The 21,167-nt window shown below is 36.1% G+C and overlaps 4 protein-coding genes across 4 annotated transcripts; 2 read left to right on the forward strand and 2 right to left on the reverse strand.

Annotated features, from left to right (window-relative positions):
* LOC148572883 (serine/threonine-protein phosphatase 7 long form homolog) lies at positions 1–1,382 on the forward strand. The gene is made up of 4 exons (XM_088505564.1): positions 1–297; positions 378–721; positions 803–907; positions 1,007–1,382. The coding sequence occupies exons 1-4, from the start codon at positions 1–3 to the stop codon at positions 1,380–1,382; spliced, it is 1,122 nt and encodes a 373-aa protein (XP_088361690.1).
* Positions 1,383–5,005: 3,623 nt separating this feature from the next.
* On the reverse strand, positions 5,006–10,321 carry LOC107628129 (dynamin-related protein 5A). The gene is made up of 16 exons (XM_016330934.3): positions 10,021–10,321; positions 9,662–9,725; positions 9,261–9,365; positions 8,783–8,884; positions 8,601–8,651; positions 8,421–8,482; positions 8,160–8,250; positions 7,742–7,806; positions 7,156–7,350; positions 6,890–7,009; positions 6,731–6,801; positions 6,404–6,629; positions 6,272–6,322; positions 5,895–6,123; positions 5,567–5,706; positions 5,006–5,467 (listed from the first exon to the last, which is right to left on the reverse strand). The coding sequence occupies exons 1-16, from the start codon at positions 10,156–10,158 to the stop codon at positions 5,339–5,341; spliced, it is 1,839 nt and encodes a 612-aa protein (XP_016186420.1). The 5' UTR covers positions 10,159–10,321; the 3' UTR covers positions 5,006–5,338.
* A 2,163-nt stretch (positions 10,322–12,484) lies between these two features.
* On the forward strand, positions 12,485–15,566 carry LOC107628130 (calcineurin B-like protein 7). Its single transcript, XM_016330935.3, has 8 exons — positions 12,485–12,971; positions 13,073–13,155; positions 13,266–13,325; positions 13,482–13,590; positions 13,688–13,740; positions 13,918–13,998; positions 14,188–14,300; positions 15,394–15,566. The coding sequence occupies exons 1-8, from the start codon at positions 12,830–12,832 to the stop codon at positions 15,452–15,454; spliced, it is 702 nt and encodes a 233-aa protein (XP_016186421.1). The 5' UTR covers positions 12,485–12,829; the 3' UTR covers positions 15,455–15,566.
* LOC107623636 (methylthioribose kinase-like) lies at positions 15,527–16,973 on the reverse strand. Its single transcript, XM_016325978.3, has 3 exons — positions 16,676–16,973; positions 16,377–16,459; positions 15,527–16,284 (listed from the first exon to the last, which is right to left on the reverse strand). Exons 1-3 carry the CDS (start codon positions 16,943–16,945, stop codon positions 16,017–16,019), a joined length of 621 nt encoding a protein of 206 aa, XP_016181464.1. The 5' UTR covers positions 16,946–16,973; the 3' UTR covers positions 15,527–16,016.
* Positions 16,974–21,167: the final 4,194 nt, after the last annotated feature.

A 21,167-nucleotide genomic window follows, 5' to 3' on the forward strand; every position in this document is an offset into this window, starting at 1 on the left:
ATGAGACGGCAACACGGTATACCGTTGGATGATAGGATAGTTCTGTACTTGCAGATGGCAGGATTATACTATCTTGCGAGACTGAACGAAACATGGTTTCGATTGGATGAGCCATTGGTCAGTGCATTCGTGGAGAGATGGCGGCCTGAGACGCACACTTTTTCACATGCCGTTCAGGGAGTGCACGATCACGCTCCAGGATGTAGCATACCAGTTAGGGCTCCGATTGACAGTCAGTATGTTAGTGGATGCCTTACGGATTTTGCGCGATATGTTGAGGGTGGCCGGCCAGCGTGGGTATGGTTTGAGGAGTTATTGGTGTTTTGCCTCCTGCGAACTGCATCGACAAGTTCACAGTGAAGTGTACATGGTTTCAGGAGACATTTAGTGAGTTGCCGCAGGGGGCAGACAATGAGACGGTAAGGAGGTATGCCCATACATACATCATGATGCTCCTGTCCACACAGTTGTTCGGGGATAAGTCGGGTACCCGCCTCCACATTCATTGGTTACCGTATGTTGCCCGACTAGAGGACATGGGTCAGTACAGCTGGGGGTCAGCTGCCCTGTCATGGCTATTCAGATGCATGTGCCGTATGACGAACAGAAATGTGGTCAAGTTGGCAGGTCCGCTGCAGCTCCTCCAGTCGTGGATTTTCTGGAGGTTTCCTGGTTTTCGGCCAGAGGGGTTTGATGTCTTCCATTGGCCGTTGGCGTCCAGGTAATCTGCCTTCAGCTACGCATTGTGTATGTAAGAATATGAGGATTTACTTTATTTTTAATTAAATATTGTGCATTTCAGTTGGTCAGGTTATCAGCCGACGTTGAGCGACAAGGGGCCTCGTGTGGCGCATTGGAGGCTTAGGATAGATTTACTCCAGCACAGGAGATGTGAGTATCTTTTGTTGTAACTCTGACGAGTGGTAAATTAGTATTTACATCTTTTACTATTTATGGTGACTAATGATAAATAATTATATTCACAGTTCTTGTGGATGTCATATAGCTTGCCGGAGGTTGTTCAGGTGGTGCATCCCGAGATATTGGAGCCACGACATATGTCGTTGTGGAGGGCAGCGACAGCTTTGATCTATTTCGCTGTCATTGAGTGGCATCCGGTGGATCGGGTTCTGCCCCAGTTTGGTGGGGTTCAGGGTAGACCTCGTGCTGCCGTGAACATAGATTTTCTGATGTCGAAGGACGGACGAGGCGAAGATCGGTGGTTTCCTCATACGCTACAGTTTTGGCACCTTCATTGGGCTGACAGGGCGCAACATGTGCTGCAATTTGACGTGGTTGCGGATCCAGGGCCTTCCCATGAGTATCTTGATTGGTGGTATCAATACGGCAGAAGGTTCTTGTCACCTGAGCATCTCCTATGAGACCCCAGGGCTGCTGCAATTCCAGGTTAGGCATTACAGAGAGGTCCTAGCCGAGTTCCTGACATAGGTCAAGTCCCAGATGTCCCTGACAACCATCGGGTTGCACGGAGGCAGCATGTTGGAACATGATCGAGTCAACGTGAGTGGGTCTGGTTGGAGGAGGCCATTGATGTGATGGAGGGGAGGGGTCATGGGCGGAGAGGTGGGAGGAGTCGTGGGATGCGAAGAGGGCCTGGTCGTGGTGGTTGGCGAGCAAGGCGCAGAGGTAGAGGCGGGCAGGATGACAGTAGTGGGCAAGACGACGATGGTAGTGACGACGGGGACGGAGGTGGCGACGATAGTCACGGAGGGGGCGGTGGGGGCGGAGGTGACGTTCTGTAAGTTGGTCTGAACCCAAAATGTGCCTCCGTGGCATTCTGAAGTACCTTGATCGATACGGCAGTATCAGCTCTAATCATGGACAGTATGAAGACCAATATAACATGATAATCAAGCTTCCTATGATCACTAGATATCGATGTGGCTAGACATTTGTGAGGACCATTATATCGTTTTACCTCCCAAATACCTCTGCACTGGCGGAGGCCATCCCGAATGAGCCATGCACACCCGCTTCCAAACTCCTTACACTTCCCATAGTACTTGCGATTATCGGACTCCAATACTTTGTACTCAAATCCACGACGAATGCTATATGTCTTCACGTTTAACACGACTTCTTCTTTATCCTGAAACTGCTGACCCACTTGAAATTCAGATACAACTCCTGTATTCTGTCTCTCCCTAGCACCGAACCCAACAAGTACTCCCGGATCTGCCTCAGGTGCCATGGCATCCAAGTTTAAAGTTGAGAAGTATGGGGGGTACTGATTGGTACCCGAACTAGATGCTCCCCCACCGACAGCTGGGGTCGGCCGTGCTGTGTCGTCATCACTATCATCTGCTATTGTGGCGGGCTCCACATCATCTTCATCATCATCATCAAGTAGTGCATCCTTGATATGTGAGCATCTTTCCTACCTTTTCCTAGTGAATTTGCATTTAATTTGTTGAGTTTAATCAAGAATTAATTATCTTTTAGCCACTATGGATGCTACTTTGAGTCGTGTGTAATTTTATTTATTTTAGGTAGCATTCGGATGGATTTGATGGAGTTTCCGCAGAAAAAGAGAAGAAGGCGAATGATGTTGTCAACCCTGACCTCTCTACACTCAAACCTGAATAACTCAAGCTACAGAGGTCCAATTGACGTGATTCTAGTGGCGTTGGAAAGCTAACTTCTAGAGCTTTCCAACGATATATAATAGTCCGTACTTCTTCTCCATCAATTCGTCCAAGGCTGCGCCTAACTTGAGATTTCTCAAGTTAGGCGTGGATTATTAAGGAATCAAGTGGTCCCCAACTCTCCAAGAAGCAAGCACGCAATCTCCTATTAATTCTGATTTAAACTTTATTTTATTAAAAATATGAAAAGATATTATTTAGTTTTAGAAAATATATTTACATTAATTAGGATTAGATATAAAAGGGAAAAGAATCTATTCTCTTCTCCCTACCTCATTCCGCAGTTTACAATTTACCGGAATCCTTATTTTCTCTCTGAACCATGAGCAACTAAACCTCCACTGTTAAGGTTAGGAGATCTGTCTATTGTATGGATTGATAATATTATTTTTCTATTTTAATTCATTTACTGATTTATGATTCAAGAATTGTTTTCGTTCTTTATCTTATGAATTTAGGTGGAACGGAAGTATGACCCCTTTTTCTAATTGAATTCTTGTATAAATTGGAAAAGATCTTTACTTGAACAACAGCTTGAAAATATATTCTCCTAAATTTCTAATTATCTGGACTTAACAAGATACGTGACATATAATCCTCTTATATTTGGGTAATTAGAATTTCTGTGGCATATAAACTAGAATTAAGTTTTACCCTCTAATTGGAATTAAGTGACCAAGGAATTGGTAATTGATGAATTTTAGAGGAGACTAAAAAGGTCTAAGGAATTAGGGTTTAGTCATATATAGTTTGCCATGAATTAAATCTTGCATGATTAAAATAGTTAGTAAGAAAAGTCAATTCGAAAAATAGATAACTCTAAAGCCTTAACTGTTTTCTCCATATATTATTCACAACTTGTTTACTGCTTGCTTTATTAATTTTCTAAATTTACTGTTTAATGCAATTGAGACCCAAACGCTCTTTTCTATTTGTCTAACTATGTAATTTAATCAACCATTATTGCTTAGTCCATCAATCCTCGTGGGATCGACCCTCATTCACTTGAGGTACTACTTGGTACGACTCGGTGCACTTGTCGGTTAGTTTGTGGGTCATAAATTCTGCACCAATCCTCAGCCCCATCGGGTACTCCAACCTCTCCAATGAGCGGGACCATTGCAGGAGGTCCGGGCGTCGCAAATGCTTCTTCCCCAACGGGCCAGTCTCACCAAATCCGGGGTCACCACGACGGTTGACATTGAATGCAAAGGAAGGAGAAGCAACTAAACCCGCCTCAGGTGCAATAACCGACGCAGCCGACGAGGCACGAACAAGCATGGAACTAGAGCAGGCTGGATGTCTTAGGGATTGAGGATTCCGATTCGAACCTCCAGAACTAGATACCACATCAACAAGCTTAGCCAACAGTTCTGGAGTCCTCACTTCGGGAAACTTACGGCGACAATGGTGCAGAACTTGCAAGTCTTCGTCACTGCTAATAACAAATGAATCATACTTTACATCATAGCGTAACACGGATATCGGGATGCTATAGAACAATTTCTCTACCCATTTGACGCCAAGCAAACCTAGTTTCTAGAGTATAGTATCCTTAAACTCAACAAAACTCGTAGAAGGTTTGAGAAAAACACTCAGCGAGTCCTTATCAGTGAACTTAATACCTGATCACGTTTTTTTCTTAATGGACCCTCTATAGTGCACAAGAGCTACAAAACTCTCATCACTAGTCATTGTGAATCTCACTATTCTAAAAATTTACGTTGAGCTCGCATATATAGAGATCAATTATGTATAAATCGAATTAATTGGATTCGATTTAATCATATATTGAAACAAACACTAAATCGAATCCACTTTATTCGAATTACCTTTTTGTTCTTGATTTCTTATAAATCGAACTCAATTGGTTCGATTTATATTCATTCATAAATCGAATTCAACTAGTTCGAAACTCATTGTTTCGATTTATGATCTTTCTAAAGTTGCATGCATTTCGAATCTATTTGATTCGATTTAATACTATTTTCACTAAATCGAATTTAATAAATTTGATTTATATAGAAACGTATCTTGGGACATTCACAAAAGAATTTTAATTTTGGAAGATTTGGATAATTTTGGAGTGCATTTAGTTTATTTAAGTAAATTACCCTAATTTTGGTACAATAGAATTGTCTGCTATCCCTATAAAATTTAGGTAATAACAATACCCTAATTTTATTTGCTATTAATAATTTATCATGTGTTTCACTAATTCAAAATACTAACTTACTGCTTTTGATTAGGCACGCCAATGCCTTTATACAAAGTTAACGAAGGAATATTCCTCTTGTACATGATATGACATGACTACACATCTACTGTGATAGTTGAGATAATATAAAATACTTTCTTTATACAGTGTATCAAAATTAATCTCTGGCTATGGCTACATACCACCGTCTTCTTCTTCTTGTTTTACACAAAAGAATAAGCAAAGATGAATAAAATGGATTCCTTTATTAACTAGACAATAAAAGAATGCTGAATACAAATGAATTACATCAGGTAAAAATAAATAACTAAACCAATGAGCCTGAAACCTCAATGGTTTATGTCAAAAACTATTCTACTCTCCTCTGAGTGTTTAAAGAATGATTATGCTCCCTCCCCTCGACATACACAAAAGAATCTAAAATCCGAATTCGGCTCAGTAGCATTGGTGCTTTCTACTTATCCCATGCAACAGCTTCAATTTCTGCTTGGGCATTTCTGTATAGCTCTAGCCTTCTTGCGAGCGAGGTTCTGCGCTGCATCACTGCCGGATCCTCATTCAGCAACGCAGATAGTTGTTTTCCCTGGCGAAAAAGACATAAAAGCATGCAAAATGTATGGTCATTGCCTCATTTTTCATCTGACTTGCTATACAAGGAAAAACAAAAAAAAAGAAAACTCACATCCTTCTTCCCCAACTCTGTGAAGAAATGATCGAGTAAGCTGCGTTTAGCCTCGCGTACTTGACAATAAACTACAGACTTGGGAATAGTATTCCTGAGGCTTGCACATACCATGTTCACGTAGGACAATACAGTGGTTGCTGTTGTATTCAAGGAAACTCAGTGAATGTAAAATGCAGGAAAACAATGCCTAGTGAAAATGTGTATATTTGGGTTATGATTGTACCTATGCAATATATGATGATATGAAACACTGCTAAAGGAGTTTTGTTTGAATTATTGAAAAGAAGAATTAGAAAACAAAAACAAATATCTTATAGTTTCTTACCAATTCGACGAAGATAAGCATCGCTGTATCTGTCGAAAAGCGAGTGAGTTGGATTTCCACCCTTCTCGGCATCTTGAGGAAGTTTGCGGAAAAAGTCGATAGTTAAATAAGCACATTCCATGTCTACCAATTGCAGAGTTGCTCTCTTACTTTCTTCTCTCATCCTCTCCAATGATTCATTGGCTGCAGCTCCAAGTTCTACTTTAAGGGTGGGATATTGCTTTAGTTCCTATAATTAAAAGAGATTGCAGCCAGTAAGACGCTGAACAAAAAAAGATATATCAACTTCGGTATATTGTTGAATTATTATAAAATCACTATAGTATATATAATTATATACAGACACAAAAGATAAAAATAAACAATGAATTACTTGCCAGGGTTTCACTCATAGATGTCTTGATCAGATCCTTCAAAATTCCATGAACCTGAAAATTATAGAAGTTTAATATCAATTGAGTAACTTGCACCGGTCACTACAACTAATATTGTGTTACATGAAAACATACCATATCAACAGCTGCTTCAGCAGGGCCCCTAATAGATACTACACAAGATTCAATAAGACGGCGGTATCCTTGCTCAGGAGCGATGAGGTGAGGTTGATATCCATCTGCTTCAGTTATTAGTTTTCGCACCGTGTCCATTGAAAGATGTTTGTCAAAGTGTAGCCTTTTAAGAGCTGCTGGAAACTGATTGTCAAATACTTGGTAAATTTTATCACCACCAGGGCGTCTGTAGAAATTTAAGCGTTCCCAAAATCAATTTTGATCTGGCTGAGATGAAAGCATTCCATGTTTTTCATTGTATAAACCAAACAATAGGGAAGGACGTACATTCCATCAAGATGATCTTTAAATATCTGATCAAAACTTCGACAGATTTCCATTACCGTGTACAACTTCCCCTGAAAATGATGAAAGACAATTACAAATTGAATTTTCTTTGTTACTTTGTCATTTGGTGTTGGGAGAGGGTTGGAGGATGTGGCTTACTCCAGTATCTGCAGCAATAGGTTTCCCAATGCGATTTAGTTCCATTTCCAAATCCATGATTGTCTTACTAATTAGTGACTGAAGGCCTGGGATCCGAGACTTTATGACAGTTTCCAAATGCTGATTTAACAAGCATTGAGAAACAAAAAGGACAATAATCAACAACACATTTTTTAAACAAATTATTTGGTAATCCAAAATCAGCACTTAATGCAATTTCAAGTACTACAGATGACATTATTAAGAGAATTACAGTTTAGGCATACCTTAGATAGCACCTTTCCTAGATGCACTGAGCCCATTCTGCTTGCGAGATGTCTATATTCTGGAGTAGTTTCAAAATACTCTTGCTCTCTACGTCGAGCAGCAATCATATCAACATTTTTGTTGATATCTGCTTGGGAGCGATTGACAACACCAATCCAAGGGAAATTTAGCTTATATGCTTTCCCTTCAAGGATCTAGAAAAGGGAAACAGGAAGAAGAACTAATAAGATGAAGTGACTTTAAGAACTATAACTACATATGGTTAATTCCATTTCTTGTGTTAAGACTTGCAAAGACAAATATAAGCCAAGATAATAAATTTTTCATCGTCCAATCCACTGAGTAGATATTCAACATAAGGAAAATGAGGCTTGTCGAACTGCAGATGATAATTACCAATGTGACATACTGGCATTTTTCTGACATATAGTTGTAATCCTACTTGTATATACTATGGCCATAGTTCATACTGTTTTCACTAATCACAAACTAACTCTTCCTATGTAGAAAACTTTAAAGACACCAGAGGGGAAGGATTTTGAAATGGCAAATTTTCCATATTGTGAGAGGGAAGAGAATACTTACATCCACGGCATCCGTACCCTTGTCCATAAGATCAATCTTTGTCAAAACTCCAAATGTCCTTTCCCCTAAAAGTTTTGATAAATGAGTTAAACCGAGAAGTGTTAAAACGATTTTCAGAAACAACTAAACTTCAGCCACATGGTAATCCTACCATCCAATCAATTGCTATTAAAATTATACTGTCTTTGTTATTATTGACAAATCATATAAAAATTCCTATGCTTAGTTAAGGAGCCGGCAATAAAAACTTGAAGAAACGAAGCTTATTGTTCTGTTCTTGATGTCATAAACCTTTCTTATTATTTACAATATCAACATCTTCTATAGTTTCAGTTTAGCTAATTTATGCAATTAATTAAATATAACAAATTTAAGTAACAAATTCCATCAATCCAAGTGCTTTATGTTCAGCACTTACCTTTAGGGTCTACTTCACGGGAAATCTTAATTGCATCTGAGGTAGCAAGATCTTGATTAGCCGGAGATATTGCCAAAATGATGCAATTTGGCTGCAATAAGTAAAATTTCATAACTACTTTAAAATCTCAATTACATGATTGTAAATTTAGCTTGCACCACATTTGCTCAACAATGCAAACCTTTCATACTGATATGTTATAAGCATATTTCTTTCCTCAATATACACACATGCATGTATTCACTGTTTAAGAACTATTACCTTTTCGATAAAAGCCCGAACCATATTTTCAATGTCTTGCACAATGCTATCTGGTTGACCATCTGTAATAACCCGACCAAAATTTAGCGATTACTATAAAGGTGTCTTTTTTCATAGTATAATGCAGCTAGAAATCTGGTCTTAATGTTTTATAGGAAAAATTCAAGTTTTGGAACTCACCAACGGCGACTTTTGTAAGTCCAGGAAGATCAACTAGTGTTAGATTAACAACTGCCAAAATCACCAAATTAAATGGATGAAACAAATCTTTCAAACTTGTAAATAATTGAAGGATGCATAATAACATTGCTGCTGAAAAGAAAATGATTGCTACTAAATATGTTATATAAATCTTGTCTCACCATGAGGGGAGTAGATACTAAGATGGATAGGAACAGAAGAAATGCCCTTGGTTCGACCAGTTTCTCTGTCAGTCTCATCAGAGATCTCTTGCCTAACGGCAGCTAAAGAAAAGGAAAATTAGTATCCACTAAAGAAACGGCAGCATACAGATTAATATCAAAGTAATTAAACTCGAGAGTTCAGCTAAACCAGCGAATCGCAGGTAAAACCGAACTTGCAAGAGTTTATTCTTGAATGAATTTGGGAAACTAAACTTCTAAACTTGTTAGACTGTACAGGTTAACAGGAGAGTTTGAGAATTCTTGGTTGTTATTATTATTAGAACTAGTTATCACTTAATTATTACAAAATAATCATAAGCAACATTTATCAGATACGTAAGTACAATACATACATGACAGGGGAAAAAAAAAAGGGGGGGGGGGGGGGAGATAGTGATTATTAAAAAGGGAAAAATAGATCATGTTGCACAATTACCAAAATCAGTAAACTTCTTCCTTGGAAGATGCATAAACTCTGCATACTCCCTCCCTTCATCAATCTTATGAAGTTGCAAAACAAGAGGACGCCGAGTTACGATACCTGCAATTATAAACAAAATAGTTCACTATTAACAAATTCATATCATGGAGACAGAGATTAACATCAACCAATCATAAGGCATACATAACTGTGTGCCTTGTAATTTATTAACTTGTTCATCAAAACACCTTATAATCTAAAGCTTACTAAGATAGCTTTCTTTTTCCATAATATTAAATCTAATTCAAGCATGCTCAGAAAATATGTCTGGATTAACTTACTTACGGTACATTCAATTCATATTTTATTTTTTTCAAATTTAATCAAATTCAATGTACACAACAGAATGAAGTTACCAGATCCACGAGGCAAAAAGTCCTTTCCGACAATACTCTCCAACACCGAAGATTTTCCAGAGCTCTGCAATATCATTAACTAAATTAAACAAAAATAATCCATCGCAAAAACCTAAGCTGCATTCATTCGGTGGAATCTCAGTACAAGAACGAAAGAAAACAAAGGAAACATGAGAAACCAAATGCGATCTATCAACATAAACCAAATAATAACAAAAATCATATTAATGAATCAAATTACAATTTCAATGGAGAAAATCAAATATTCCAAAAGATTTAAAACCGTAATGTATATCGCATCGGCATTGTAGCGGAAATTGTTGCAATTTAAAACCGAATGAAGAAATGAAGAGAGAAACCTGGCCGCCGACGACGGCGATAGAGGGAAGGGCGTCCCAGAGAGTGGGAACGGCACCTTCTTTGCCGTCCTCGCCGTGGTCGCCGAGGGCGGTGCATGCTCTCTGTATCTTGTTCACAAGCTGTATCAGATTCTCCATTTCTCAACTCAGCGAGTTGATTACCGAGTTGCCGGCTGAGTTAGTTAGTTAGTTAGTTAGCCGAGTCGACTCTGCGGTGACACGGAGGTGAAGAATGAAGAAGCAAGAGAGAGAGTGTAAGAGAGAAATGAAAGGAAGAAAGGAAAAAAAGGCGGTTTGAAATGTTCCAAAAGTTCGTTAGAAAACCCATTTTATAGTTTTAAAAGTGAATGTACAATATTGCCCCTCTTCTACCCGCCCTTTTTCTAACTAACCATTATCTAAGGCATATATCTTTCTTTTTTCTTTCTTTCTTTTATTAAGTTTAAGTTTAGGGTAAAGACAAAGTATGATTTTTGTTTTTAAAGGTTGTTAAAAATTTTAAAATATTTATAAATTTTATTTTATTTTAATTTTGTCTTATAAATTTTTTATTTATATTAAATATAATTTTGACAGTTAAATTTTAAAAAAATTTAGAATTAATTTATGTATGACAACTATTTTTAGTTTGTTTGTGTTGATTTGTTCTTGTAAAATTATTATTGAGTTAGTCTTAAGTTTTTTGAAAAATTAGTCGTCATGTATATATTTGATGTAGATTGAAAATTTTTTGGACAAAATTGAAATAAAATAAAATTTAAAAATATTTTTTAAATTTTTAACAAATTTTAAAGATAAAAAGATATTTTATCCTTAATTTTAACATGAATATATATATGATTGAGTAAATAAACATAATTCTAAAATATTGAAAATTGTATTAAAACTAAATTTTTATTTTATAAAAGTTATATTTTTTCTGTTACTTTGAGTTAATATTCGATACTCACAAGTTTATTAAGTTATTTTATTCATTTCATGAGCTTAAATTAATAATTTGAGTTATTTATTGAATAAGTTATACTTGAAAATTTTTTTTTTAACTTGAATAGCTAATAGTATAACTAATGAAGGTGATTATATTATTTAGAAGAGTTGATTAGTTAAATATTCATATTCTTTACCAACTTTACAACATAGCACCAAGCTTTGGTTTACTCTATTTAATTAGAGTTAGGAGTTTTGTAAAAAAATATTTCAATTCTTCCAAACAGCACCTATGAATAAAAATGTTTGGAGAAATGGAATCCAATTGTCTTTTTAATGCTTCCCATTTTAAATATTTTGATCTAAGGTGGCAGAACCATACAATAAAATTATTATTATTATTATTATTATTATTATTATTATTATTATTATTATTAAGGGACAGTACAAGTGTTCAAAACTTTACAAATTAGACAAATTCATTGTCACATGTCTAATGAGATAAGCATAAGCATGTTAATATTAAAATCAAACAATTATAATTATTATTATTATAATTACAAAAATTTCAAAATGCATCTAACGTAGGACACATGTACACGTATGCTCTATATTTTACTTAGCAGAAAATCCATCATTGATCTCCGAATGATCTTAGCCGTCCATTTTGTACCACTTGTTAATAACTTAATGAAGTCCACCTAGTACATTGAATCAAATTCAAGTTCCACAAGACTTGTGCAATAAAATAATTAACCATTTATTTTGTTAATTGTTTCCTTGTTTCTAAAGGGTTATTAATAAAAGATTTAATGAAAAATATTTGGGAGTCACAAAAAAAAAATGAAAAATATTTGGGGCATTATTTTTAGGGAATAAAAGATAAAAAGTTAACAATTTAATACATTTTCAGATTTAAAATAATTGTCATCGAGCCTTATCATATTTATACATATTGAGACTATTTGCAATATAAATATCTTTTTATCAATTATCACTTTATATATGGTTTTTTTTAGTCTTTTTCTTATTTTCTATCTTTTATTCCTATGGATCTTCTCTCAAATGTCTCAACTTTTCAAAAGCATTATTCTAATTTTTTTCTGATATATCTTCGTTTTTATATATATTAATTTTTTAATAGATTTAATTATTCTGTTGGTCTTTATAGTTTTATCAAATTTTCAATTAGGTTTGTATATTTTTTTTTCTTTTCAATTTAATCTCTACACTATTTTTAATTTTGTAATTAGATCTTTCTTACTATAAAAAATATTAGAGTTAACTAAATACTAATCTGCAAATTGAAGATATCTAACTATAATTAAGAATTTAATTAGATCTTTGATCACATATTTTTTTAAAAAATATTCTATTGATCTGAATATTTTTGACATAAAAATTACCTAATTATAAAATTAAAAATAGTGTAAAAACCTAATTGAAAAAAAAAATATAAAGACCTAATTAAAAATTTTATAAAACTATAGAGACTTAAACTTTTTTATATATCAAAAGTTAAAGCAGCAGTTATTTTGAAACCGCAGCAAATATATTTGAAGACAGATAAGCCTTAAACAATATCTGGTTGTGAAGTTGAAGACAAATTGAAATTTTTGTTCTGTTTAAGGATACAACTACTTTGTTCTATGCCTTTTCTCTTTCATTTAAGCATTAAGAACCTTATTTTCTCTTTTGGTCTTTTGCAACCAGTATCTAGTTCAAGAAACTGGTTGTAAATTGTAACAAGTAATAACCATTGTTGATTATATAGTGTGTCAATTGCGGCAGTTAGTTATTATTGCTGTGGTTGAAGAACTTCACAATAGGGTTATCTTGTGTGAGCAAATTTTTGAGCTGGAATAAGATTTTGGATACAATAATGGGATGCATACCCTCAAAGGTAGCAGAAAATAAGTCTCTGGATACACACACAGTGCAAAATATGACCAAACTACCCTCAAAAGGATCACAACATAGACCTCACCATGAAGATTTTTCTTTTCTTGCTTCTGAAACACCATGTGAGTAGATACATACATACATACATAGCTTCCTTTCATCATGAACAACATGATTATCTGGTCAAAATTTGATTTTTCAACTCATTTGTTATATGGGGCAGTTAGTGTAAGTGAGGTGGAATCATTGTATGAGTTGTTCAAGAAATTAAGTGCTTCAATTGTAAAAGATGGATTCATTTCAAAGGTATCTGGTTTCTAAGTCAAATATTTTTTTCAACTTCTTATGTTCATTTCTTGGTGTACTTAATAACACTAGATTTTTTTCTTTATTTTTCCAATACATGAATTTTTCAGGAGGAGCTTCACTTTGCTCTTTTTAGGAACAGTAATAAGAGAAATCTCTTTGTGGATAGGGTAAGTGAATTGAATGAATCATTTTCATTCAGAATGTTTAAAATTTACATAAGAAATCAAGAATAATGAGTAAACAGATTTCTGATAGTGTTATCTATAAATTGTATTGTAATGACCATATATGAACTTAAGAAAATTTGATTGATTCTGTTGCAGATATTTGATCTCTTCGATGTCAATCGCAACGAACACATTGATTTCGGAGAATTTATCCGATCCTTGAGTGTTTTTCACCCAAGAACTCCTGAAGCAATTAAAACAAGATGTAAGAACTAAGAAATTTGAGTTTAGCAGAACAATAGAATAATATCATTTGCATATTCATGCTTAGGACTTCGCTTATTTTCTTCTTTTTTTTGCAGATGCATTTAAACTCTATGATTTGCGCCACACCGGTTACATCGAGCGCGAAGAGGTAAATTAAATTAGTAATCACAAAAATGTTTGAACATAGTTTGGGAATCTGTATAATCAACATCAGAAAATATTGAACTTGGAACATAATAGTTGTGTATGATTATGAACTTGAAGTATTCTTAAAATGAAGTAGCTGCAATCATTTAACTTTGGAAAACTTGTGAAAATTTTCTAGTTGAAGGAAATGGTGTTGGCGATTTTGGTTGAATCTGATCTGACTCTCTCTGATGAAGTAGTCGAAACAATCGTCGACAAGGTTTGTTTTCTTGCGAGCGAAGTTATCAAACTCTCGAGTTAACTGGTAGGATCATAAGAGTTTACTAGTTTATTTCTGAGTTTAGTTTTATGATTTAAGTTTACCTGAACAATTCTTGAGTTTGATCACCTAAATCATATCTTAATTAATTTTCTATTATAAGGATTGATTTTTTGGGGGTGTTGACAGACATTTGTAGAAGCAGATTCAAAAGAGGATGGAAGAATTGATCTGGAAGAATGGAAGGAATATGTGGAAAAGAATCCATCATTACTCAAGAACATGACTCTACCTTATCTAATGTATGTTTCAAATACTATAACACAATAAAAATGCTATTTGTACAATAAAATCAACTACTAAAATTAGTCACCAATATATTTTTGTATATAAATACATGTGTAGTTTAATTTATTTTCAATATATATTTATATTCCAACATATATTTTATATTGGTGGCTGATTTTGGGAGTTGATTTTAGTGTACACATAATATAGTCGATAGTACAAACCATATTGTGTAAGGGGAAAGGAATTTAAAATTTAGGAAGAATCAAGAGGGAGAGATAATTCTTTGGAAAAATTGCAGAAAAAAAATATATCCATTACTAATTCAATTTCAATTTTTTGTTTCATTTGAGAAGGTAAAGTGTGATTTTTCACCATATATTTTGTAGGTGAGACAAAAAAAAATATAAAAAAAATATTAAAAGGTTAGAAATTACACTTTATTCTCTCAATTAAAAAAAAATTAAGAAAATCTATTTTCCAATCGCCTTTCATTATATTTTTACTCTATTTATTTATAGTAAATCAATTACTACTAAAACTATCCTAATTAAACCTTGGGCCTATTTTTACTTATTATATATATTGCCTCATGAAATTCTTCATTTTTTTTCTTCTTCTTTGAATTGTGCTCAATTAAGTGGTTTTAGAATTTGGTAATTTGTCGTATAGTTTAATTTTGATACATTTTCAATTTTTTAAAAAAAAATTATGTTGGACTTATGTAGTTATGTATAGAGATGACTCTTCAAATATTGATTTAAAAAAAAGCTATTTTTGCTAAGATAATATTAGATATTTTAATCATATTGCTTGTATACCAAAAATCACTTATTAATTAGTCACCAGATATAGAAATATGTATTTGACATCTCAATTTTTTTATTATACTATTGCAAATAAATTTGATTACTGATCTATTATAGATTTAATTATTTTACTGTAATAATTTGATTATTTTGATTATTAATTATTTAATTAAAAAATTTATGAATTAATATCTATAAATATAAACAAATATATAATGATTATTTTTAATATACATGAAAATTTTTTAAGATATATACATAATGTTTTTCTAAAGCACTATTTTTATGCCAATTTCAGGGATGTAACTCTAGCATTTCCCAGTTTCGTGCTGGATGCAGAAAAGGAAGAATCACACTAAAAGCTTCAGAATGCATAGTATTGAATGAAAAAAAATTTGTTATAAGGAAGATCATGCTAAATTGGATTCGGTCGTATCTAAGAAACAAGAAGAAAAATTTTCTCTCTCTCAACTTGAAAATTCATAATAAATTGCATTGACTTATCCAAAAAATTTTACTTTCTAGAGTTTGGCTATTCCGTTATTCGCCCTCTATTTTCGGCAGCATAAACTCGAAGGTGGTATGCACTCTACATGCATATGATAAAAACTATATAAATTGAAATTCTTAGAATAAAATTTGACAAAGTTAATAAGAAACAGTACGTGTAACGAAAGATTGATAAATAGAATACAAATAAATGAAACTGTAAAAATGCACAAACAAGACAAGGCAGGACAAAACAACAGAACAGTCCAAGGTATTTCAAAACTGTAAAAATGCACAGATTTGGCCTCCGAAAAGAACCAAAGAGAATCAAAAGCGTTTAAATCAGATTATGCAGAATAAGGGTGTGTGTGCCTGTGTGTTTTTCTATTTCATTCCTTCTTTTTTTTTTCCGATAGAAAACTTTGGACTATGCTAAGTGTAGAAGCCACAAAGAGCCACAAGAGTACACAACCAATATACATAAAGAAGGAAACCTACTTTTCGATCATTTGCTTGATCTGCATGTCCATCTTGAGAAAAGTAAGCCAGAATCAAATTTTCCAGGAATGCTCCAATATCAAAACCCATTGGTCCATAAAATGCAAATTCTGGATCAATAACTTGTGTTGATTCACGAGTAACCATAACAGAACCAGTGTGCAGATCTCCATGTATTAGAGCCTGGGCCCTCTCACAGAACCTACAAAAATGTACATTCTTATAAAGTATAAAAACCCTAACATCACAATTGCTACACATAATGCAGTAAAAGAAGTGTGCTGGTCATAATACTTGGATTTCAGCTCAGCAACTTCAAGCTTCAGCAGATTGTCTTCCCGAACAGCTTCAGCATCACGATCGAGATAAGGGGAAAACTTAAATAAAATAACCAGTTTCAGCTCAATCAATTTTGAAGCAGAGTAATAGATTGATAAAGGTGATACTATCAATCAGTGAAGATAAATAAACAATCTTCTTAGTTCTCCAATTAACAAATATATCGAATTGTCCAAAAAATGAGTTTGAGGAGTGTGAATCAATCAACAACAATTGCTAAAGAAAAGAGTAACAACGGGTAAGCTCACACATACCGTCCCTTTTGTGCTCGGAAGTTGTACGAAAAAGGAGGAAGTGAAAAAGAGTGTCTTGGCCATGAAATTAGCCATGTGCTCTGCAAGCAAAGGGTACTCAATTCTAGCTATCGACCATTTTCTTAATATTATATGTGGCGGTTCCAAGTAACGCATGCCGATCAATGACATTGTACGGTCAAAGTGGTAAACTTCAGGAACATGCTCAGGGCTCAAGCGACCCTCTTCTTTCAGCCCCAAGTATTCAAAATATGCTCTCTCCTTCGTCATCGGCCATGACTCCCCAATGCAGTGAATATAAGGCAAAGCCTTAAAATAAAAAAATCGAACTTTGAATCGAAAGCTACCAAATAAACTAAAGAGAAAGGGACAAATTAGTCCCTGAGCTTTTAAATCGTGGACAAATCCATCTCTTAAGATCTAAAAATACTAAAACGCCCCTTACTATTCAAAACGTGTGACAGATCGATCCTTCCGTGCAAAATGCTGTGCCAGACGTAACGGAGAGGGGTGATCTGTCGCTTATTTGGCGTGTGTTGGGCCTAGATGGCAAGACGGGACCGTTGAGGAAGCTTGGTGTGCCCGTTTGGAAAAAGTCTTTGACAAATAGGTCCTTATGATTGAAAATGGCAACGTTTTGAGAATGTTGGCTGTAGTCCTTGAGTTTCGTCACAATTCCAAAGAAGCCCATATCAATCACACACAATTCCAAAGAAGCCCTAGCACACATATGTATGATCTTTTTCCTCAAAAAAAAAAAAGATTGATCTTCTTCCCGTCGTCGTCTTCGTGTAATGTTGCGCTAGTGAAGCTTTGTTGGTGGAGTTGCGGGTGTCATCGGTAGTGGTAAGTACCCTTAATGAGAAAATGAATGTGACTGTTACTTTCGAACGTTATCTGCTGTGCATGTCGTGGGTTGGGGTTTAGGTGTAATGTAGTGTTGGGAGGGACATGGAAGATGAGTTGTGTGTGGTTTATGGCTTAGGTAGTTGTTTATTTGCTAATGCTTAGTGGTAATCGTTGAGTCAAACAATAATGCAGATGGTAGATATTTTCGTGATTCCTGCCACGGGGGCTACTTTCAACGGGCTCCGACTGGTGAGTTAGTTTATCTCGATGGTAAGGTTGAGAGGTTCCCCCCCCTATGGACCTGGATTTTGTAAATTTCGGTGATTTGATAACACTGTTCAAAGAATTGGGATATCAATCATACAAGGAGGCATACTGGTATGATCCAAAGAGCAAGGATATGGAGTCAGGGCTGCATGTTCTTAGGGGAGATGCAGACATCAACCAGATGCGGCAAGCAAAGATGACAAACAAAGATACTGATGAGTTCTATATATTTTTTGATCATCCTATTGATGACCCAGAGCCTGTAGATTGTGCTGGCAAGGAAAACCTTGAGGCAGAGGAAGATGATGTTGGTGTCGAGGTGGATGAATTGGGTGAGTCGTCGACGGAGCACGATAGTTACGAGAGCACAGAGGATGAGCCGTATGCACCTCCACCTCCCGGTGATGAAAGTAACAGTGATAGTGGGGAAGATGTTGTCAGTGGGTCTGTGTCTGGCAGAGGGAAGATGAAACAAGTGCCTCATTTCTCTAAGAGAACCCCTCAGCCAAGTAAGCAACCCAGGAAGCAAGCACGACGTGTGTCTCAAAGAACAAGGTCTGCTGTAAGAAAGAAAGGGCCTGCCCATGAGCCCGAGGCAGGTGGGCCTGGTGGACAGCCCAGTGGATGTAGGCCTGCAGGGGAGTCCAATATATCTAGGCCTGCAATGGAGCCCAATAGGGCCAGAGGACCAAGACCAGCACTAGTAGACTATGTGAGTGATGTAGACACGGATGGTGATGATATTGTATAGGAGTATGAATCTGAGGAGCTGCATACACCTGTCTCTTCTGATGATGAGGGAAACAAACATCATTGACCTGAGTTCAATGACCAATATAGTTTCGGAGAGGAAAGATTTGAGCTTGGAACAAGGTTTGCAACAATTGAGAGGTTCAAAGAGGTGGTAAATGACACCTTTATTGCTGAAGGCCGGGAGTTGGTGTGGATAAAGAATGATAGGGAAAGAGTTAGGGTTGGATGCAAGGACGAAGAGTGTGGTTGGATTGCCCACTTGTCTTATAATCGGCAACTACAATGCTTACAGGAGGATATTGGTGATGTAGGCAACCACGGTTGGAATTTTATGTCGGATCAACAGAAGGTTAGTTCCCTTTTTGTCATTTCGTGTTTGTTGTCTTAGTCATTTACTGGATTATATATTGTTGTAAACATGGCTTCATGCCTTCATTGTTGTTAGGGACTGCTACCTGCACTGAAAGAGGTAATGCCTGGTGCACATGTTAGAAACTGCGTCATGCATATGTGGAAGAATTTCATAAACCGATTCAAGGATCTGTATATAAGAGAAATTGTGTGGGACTGTGCTAGATGCACAACCATCTCAGAGTTCAAGACAACCATGGAAAGACTGAAAGTAGTGAACAAGGATGCTTGGGCCTATCTTATGAAATTTGAACCTGCTACCTGGGTTAGAGCATACTTTAGCCATGGTCCCAAGGTCGACAACCTAACAAACAACATGTACGAGTCGTTTAACGCAAAGGTGGTGAAGTACATAAGCAAGCCCATACTTACAATATGTGAGGAGTTACGGTGCTATGTGATGCGGCGAATGGTTCAACACAAGAAACTTCTGGGGACTCATGAGGGAAAACTGGCGCCAGTGTAAGAGAAAAGGCTACAGAGGCTTATCAAACTAAGCAACAAATGGACAGCAGAGTGGATTGGTGATAACGAGCGCAAACGATTGAAGTCACTCACAAGGGATCCAAAGTTGATGTGGATCTGATCAAACACAGCTGCTCGTGTAACAAATGGCAACTCACAGGTTAGTCAGGTTCCTGAATTTCAATATTACCATGCTGTGTATTTTTTAATTTAAGCCTGCTGTGAATTCATAGTTGATGTGAATTTCAATTTTACTCATAGATGATGTTAACCATGCTGTGAATTTGGACATGCTTGGTGTGAATCTAATTAACATGCTGTGAATGTGTTGATATTAACTATGCTGTGAGTTTGTATTAACATGCTATGAATATGTTGATATTAACTATGCTGTGAACATGTTAGCCATGCTGTAAATTTATATTAGTTCATTCAACTTTTAGTCATGTTTATGACATTCTGTTGTTGTGAAACTGCTATCCTGCTGTGAAGGGATGCCGTGCATTCATGCTATAGCAGCAATCAGAAAATGGCATGATAATCCCGATGATTATGTTCATCCATGGCTATGTATGGAATCCATTTGAAAGACATACGAGCACTTCATCCAGCCAGTAACGAGTGAGGAATACTGGACAAGATCTGAGTTTACTAAGCCTGCTCCACCTGTGTTAAAAAGGCCAATTGGATGTCCCAAGGTTCATAACAGACAGAAAGACCCAGCTGAGGCTGTTATTGATGGTGACAAATTGAAGAGGAGTTTCTACGTCACATGTAGCAAGTGTGGTGAGAGGGGACACAACTACAAGACGTGCAAAGGGGCCCCATCCAACCCAAACTGGAAGCCAAAGACGAAAAAACCAAGAACAAAGGCCAAGGACTCTTAATCACTTGTGGTTCTACCTTTGTCACAGTCAGCCCCCGAGGAAGAGGTAATCCTTACTTTTCCAAGGATGTAATTGTCCCTCCGATAATAAATTCAGGGATTTAAGTGTCTATTTTAATTTTAGTTAGGGTGCTATTTGTCTATATTTTCAGACTTCAAGGTTTTAAATGTCTTATGATATAATGTGCTTTACTGGGACTGTTTAAACTAATTGGATACATTTTACACAATGCCTCATCTCAGAGTGTGGAACAGAGTCCCCCTGCTGCTACGAACTCTCCTCATGTTGAACAAAATTCTGCTAATCAGTCAGTTGCTAATGAGGTAACAATTTTGGTGAGATTTCATTGTTGTTGCTTGCTGGTTTCATTGCATTTCACACTTGTTTCGACCTTCATGCAGGGTAATTCCAATGCAAACACTGCACCGATGAATGAGCAAGAATCTGGTCCCTCAGTAGCAACGGTTGAGACACAATCAATGCCTCCAAAAGCACCATTCAAGCCTCCAGCCCAGTCTACATCACGCCCGGCACGAGGGACATTTAGGCCTAAGCAACCAGTTAGGAGGAAGCCTGTGACAAATAAACCCTCGCAGCCTGTGCCACCTGCCCAGAGTGAGCAGCATCTCCCCTCTCCACAACAACCAACTGCATCAGGAGCATCTCCACAGACTTTGGCAGCAGCAGGCAAAGCAACTCAACGGCTATTTAAGTTCATCCCCATTCCAGGACTAAACAAGCCAAGTAGTTAATGCTACATGTTTAGACTTTAGTCATGACATCAACTCCTTTTTGAGAAACACTGTTATTTTACTAACCAACTCTTTTTGGAAACAATGTGATTATCTATAGCTGGCAGG

This window comes from Arachis ipaensis, chromosome B2 (assembly GCF_059453495.1).
Source record: "Arachis ipaensis isolate K30076 ecotype BB chromosome B2, ASM5945349v1, whole genome shotgun sequence".
Taxonomy (NCBI): Eukaryota; Viridiplantae; Streptophyta; class Magnoliopsida; order Fabales; family Fabaceae; genus Arachis; species Arachis ipaensis.

Bases quoted from the DNA above. Each gene is read 5' to 3' on its own strand.
- LOC148572883 (XM_088505564.1), top strand. From the start codon at position 1: ATGAGACGGCAACACGGTATACCGTTGGATGATAGGATAGTTCTGTAC. The intron at 298-377 runs GTATGGTTTGAG...ACATGGTTTCAG, and splicing joins AGGGTGGCCGGCCAGCGTGG to GAGACATTTAGTGAGTTGCC. The intron at 908-1,006 runs GTAACTCTGACG...GATGTCATATAG, and splicing joins AGATGTGAGTATCTTTTGTT to CTTGCCGGAGGTTGTTCAGG.
- LOC107628129 (XM_016330934.3), bottom strand. From the start codon at position 10,158: ATGGAGAATCTGATACAGCTTGTGAACAAGATACAGAGAGCATGCACC. The intron at 8,483-8,600 runs GTGAGTTCCAAA...GGGTTATTACAG, and splicing joins ACTTACAAAAGTCGCCGTTG to ATGGTCAACCAGATAGCATT. The intron at 5,468-5,566 runs GTGAGTTTTCTT...CTTTTTCGCCAG, and splicing joins CAGAGTTGGGGAAGAAGGAT to GGAAAACAACTATCTGCGTT.
- LOC107623636 (XM_016325978.3), bottom strand. From the start codon at position 16,945: ATGACGAAGGAGAGAGCATATTTTGAATACTTGGGGCTGAAAGAAGAG. The intron at 16,460-16,675 runs GTATGTGTGAGC...ATTTTATTTAAG, and splicing joins TTCCGAGCACAAAAGGGACG to TTTTCCCCTTATCTCGATCG. The intron at 16,285-16,376 runs GTATTATGACCA...ACATTTTTGTAG, and splicing joins GTTGCTGAGCTGAAATCCAA to GTTCTGTGAGAGGGCCCAGG.
- LOC107628130 (XM_016330935.3), top strand. From the start codon at position 12,830: ATGGGATGCATACCCTCAAAGGTAGCAGAAAATAAGTCTCTGGATACA. The intron at 13,326-13,481 runs GTAAGTGAATTG...ATTCTGTTGCAG, and splicing joins GAAATCTCTTTGTGGATAGG to ATATTTGATCTCTTCGATGT. The intron at 13,591-13,687 runs GTAAGAACTAAG...TTTTTTTTGCAG, and splicing joins TGAAGCAATTAAAACAAGAT to ATGCATTTAAACTCTATGAT.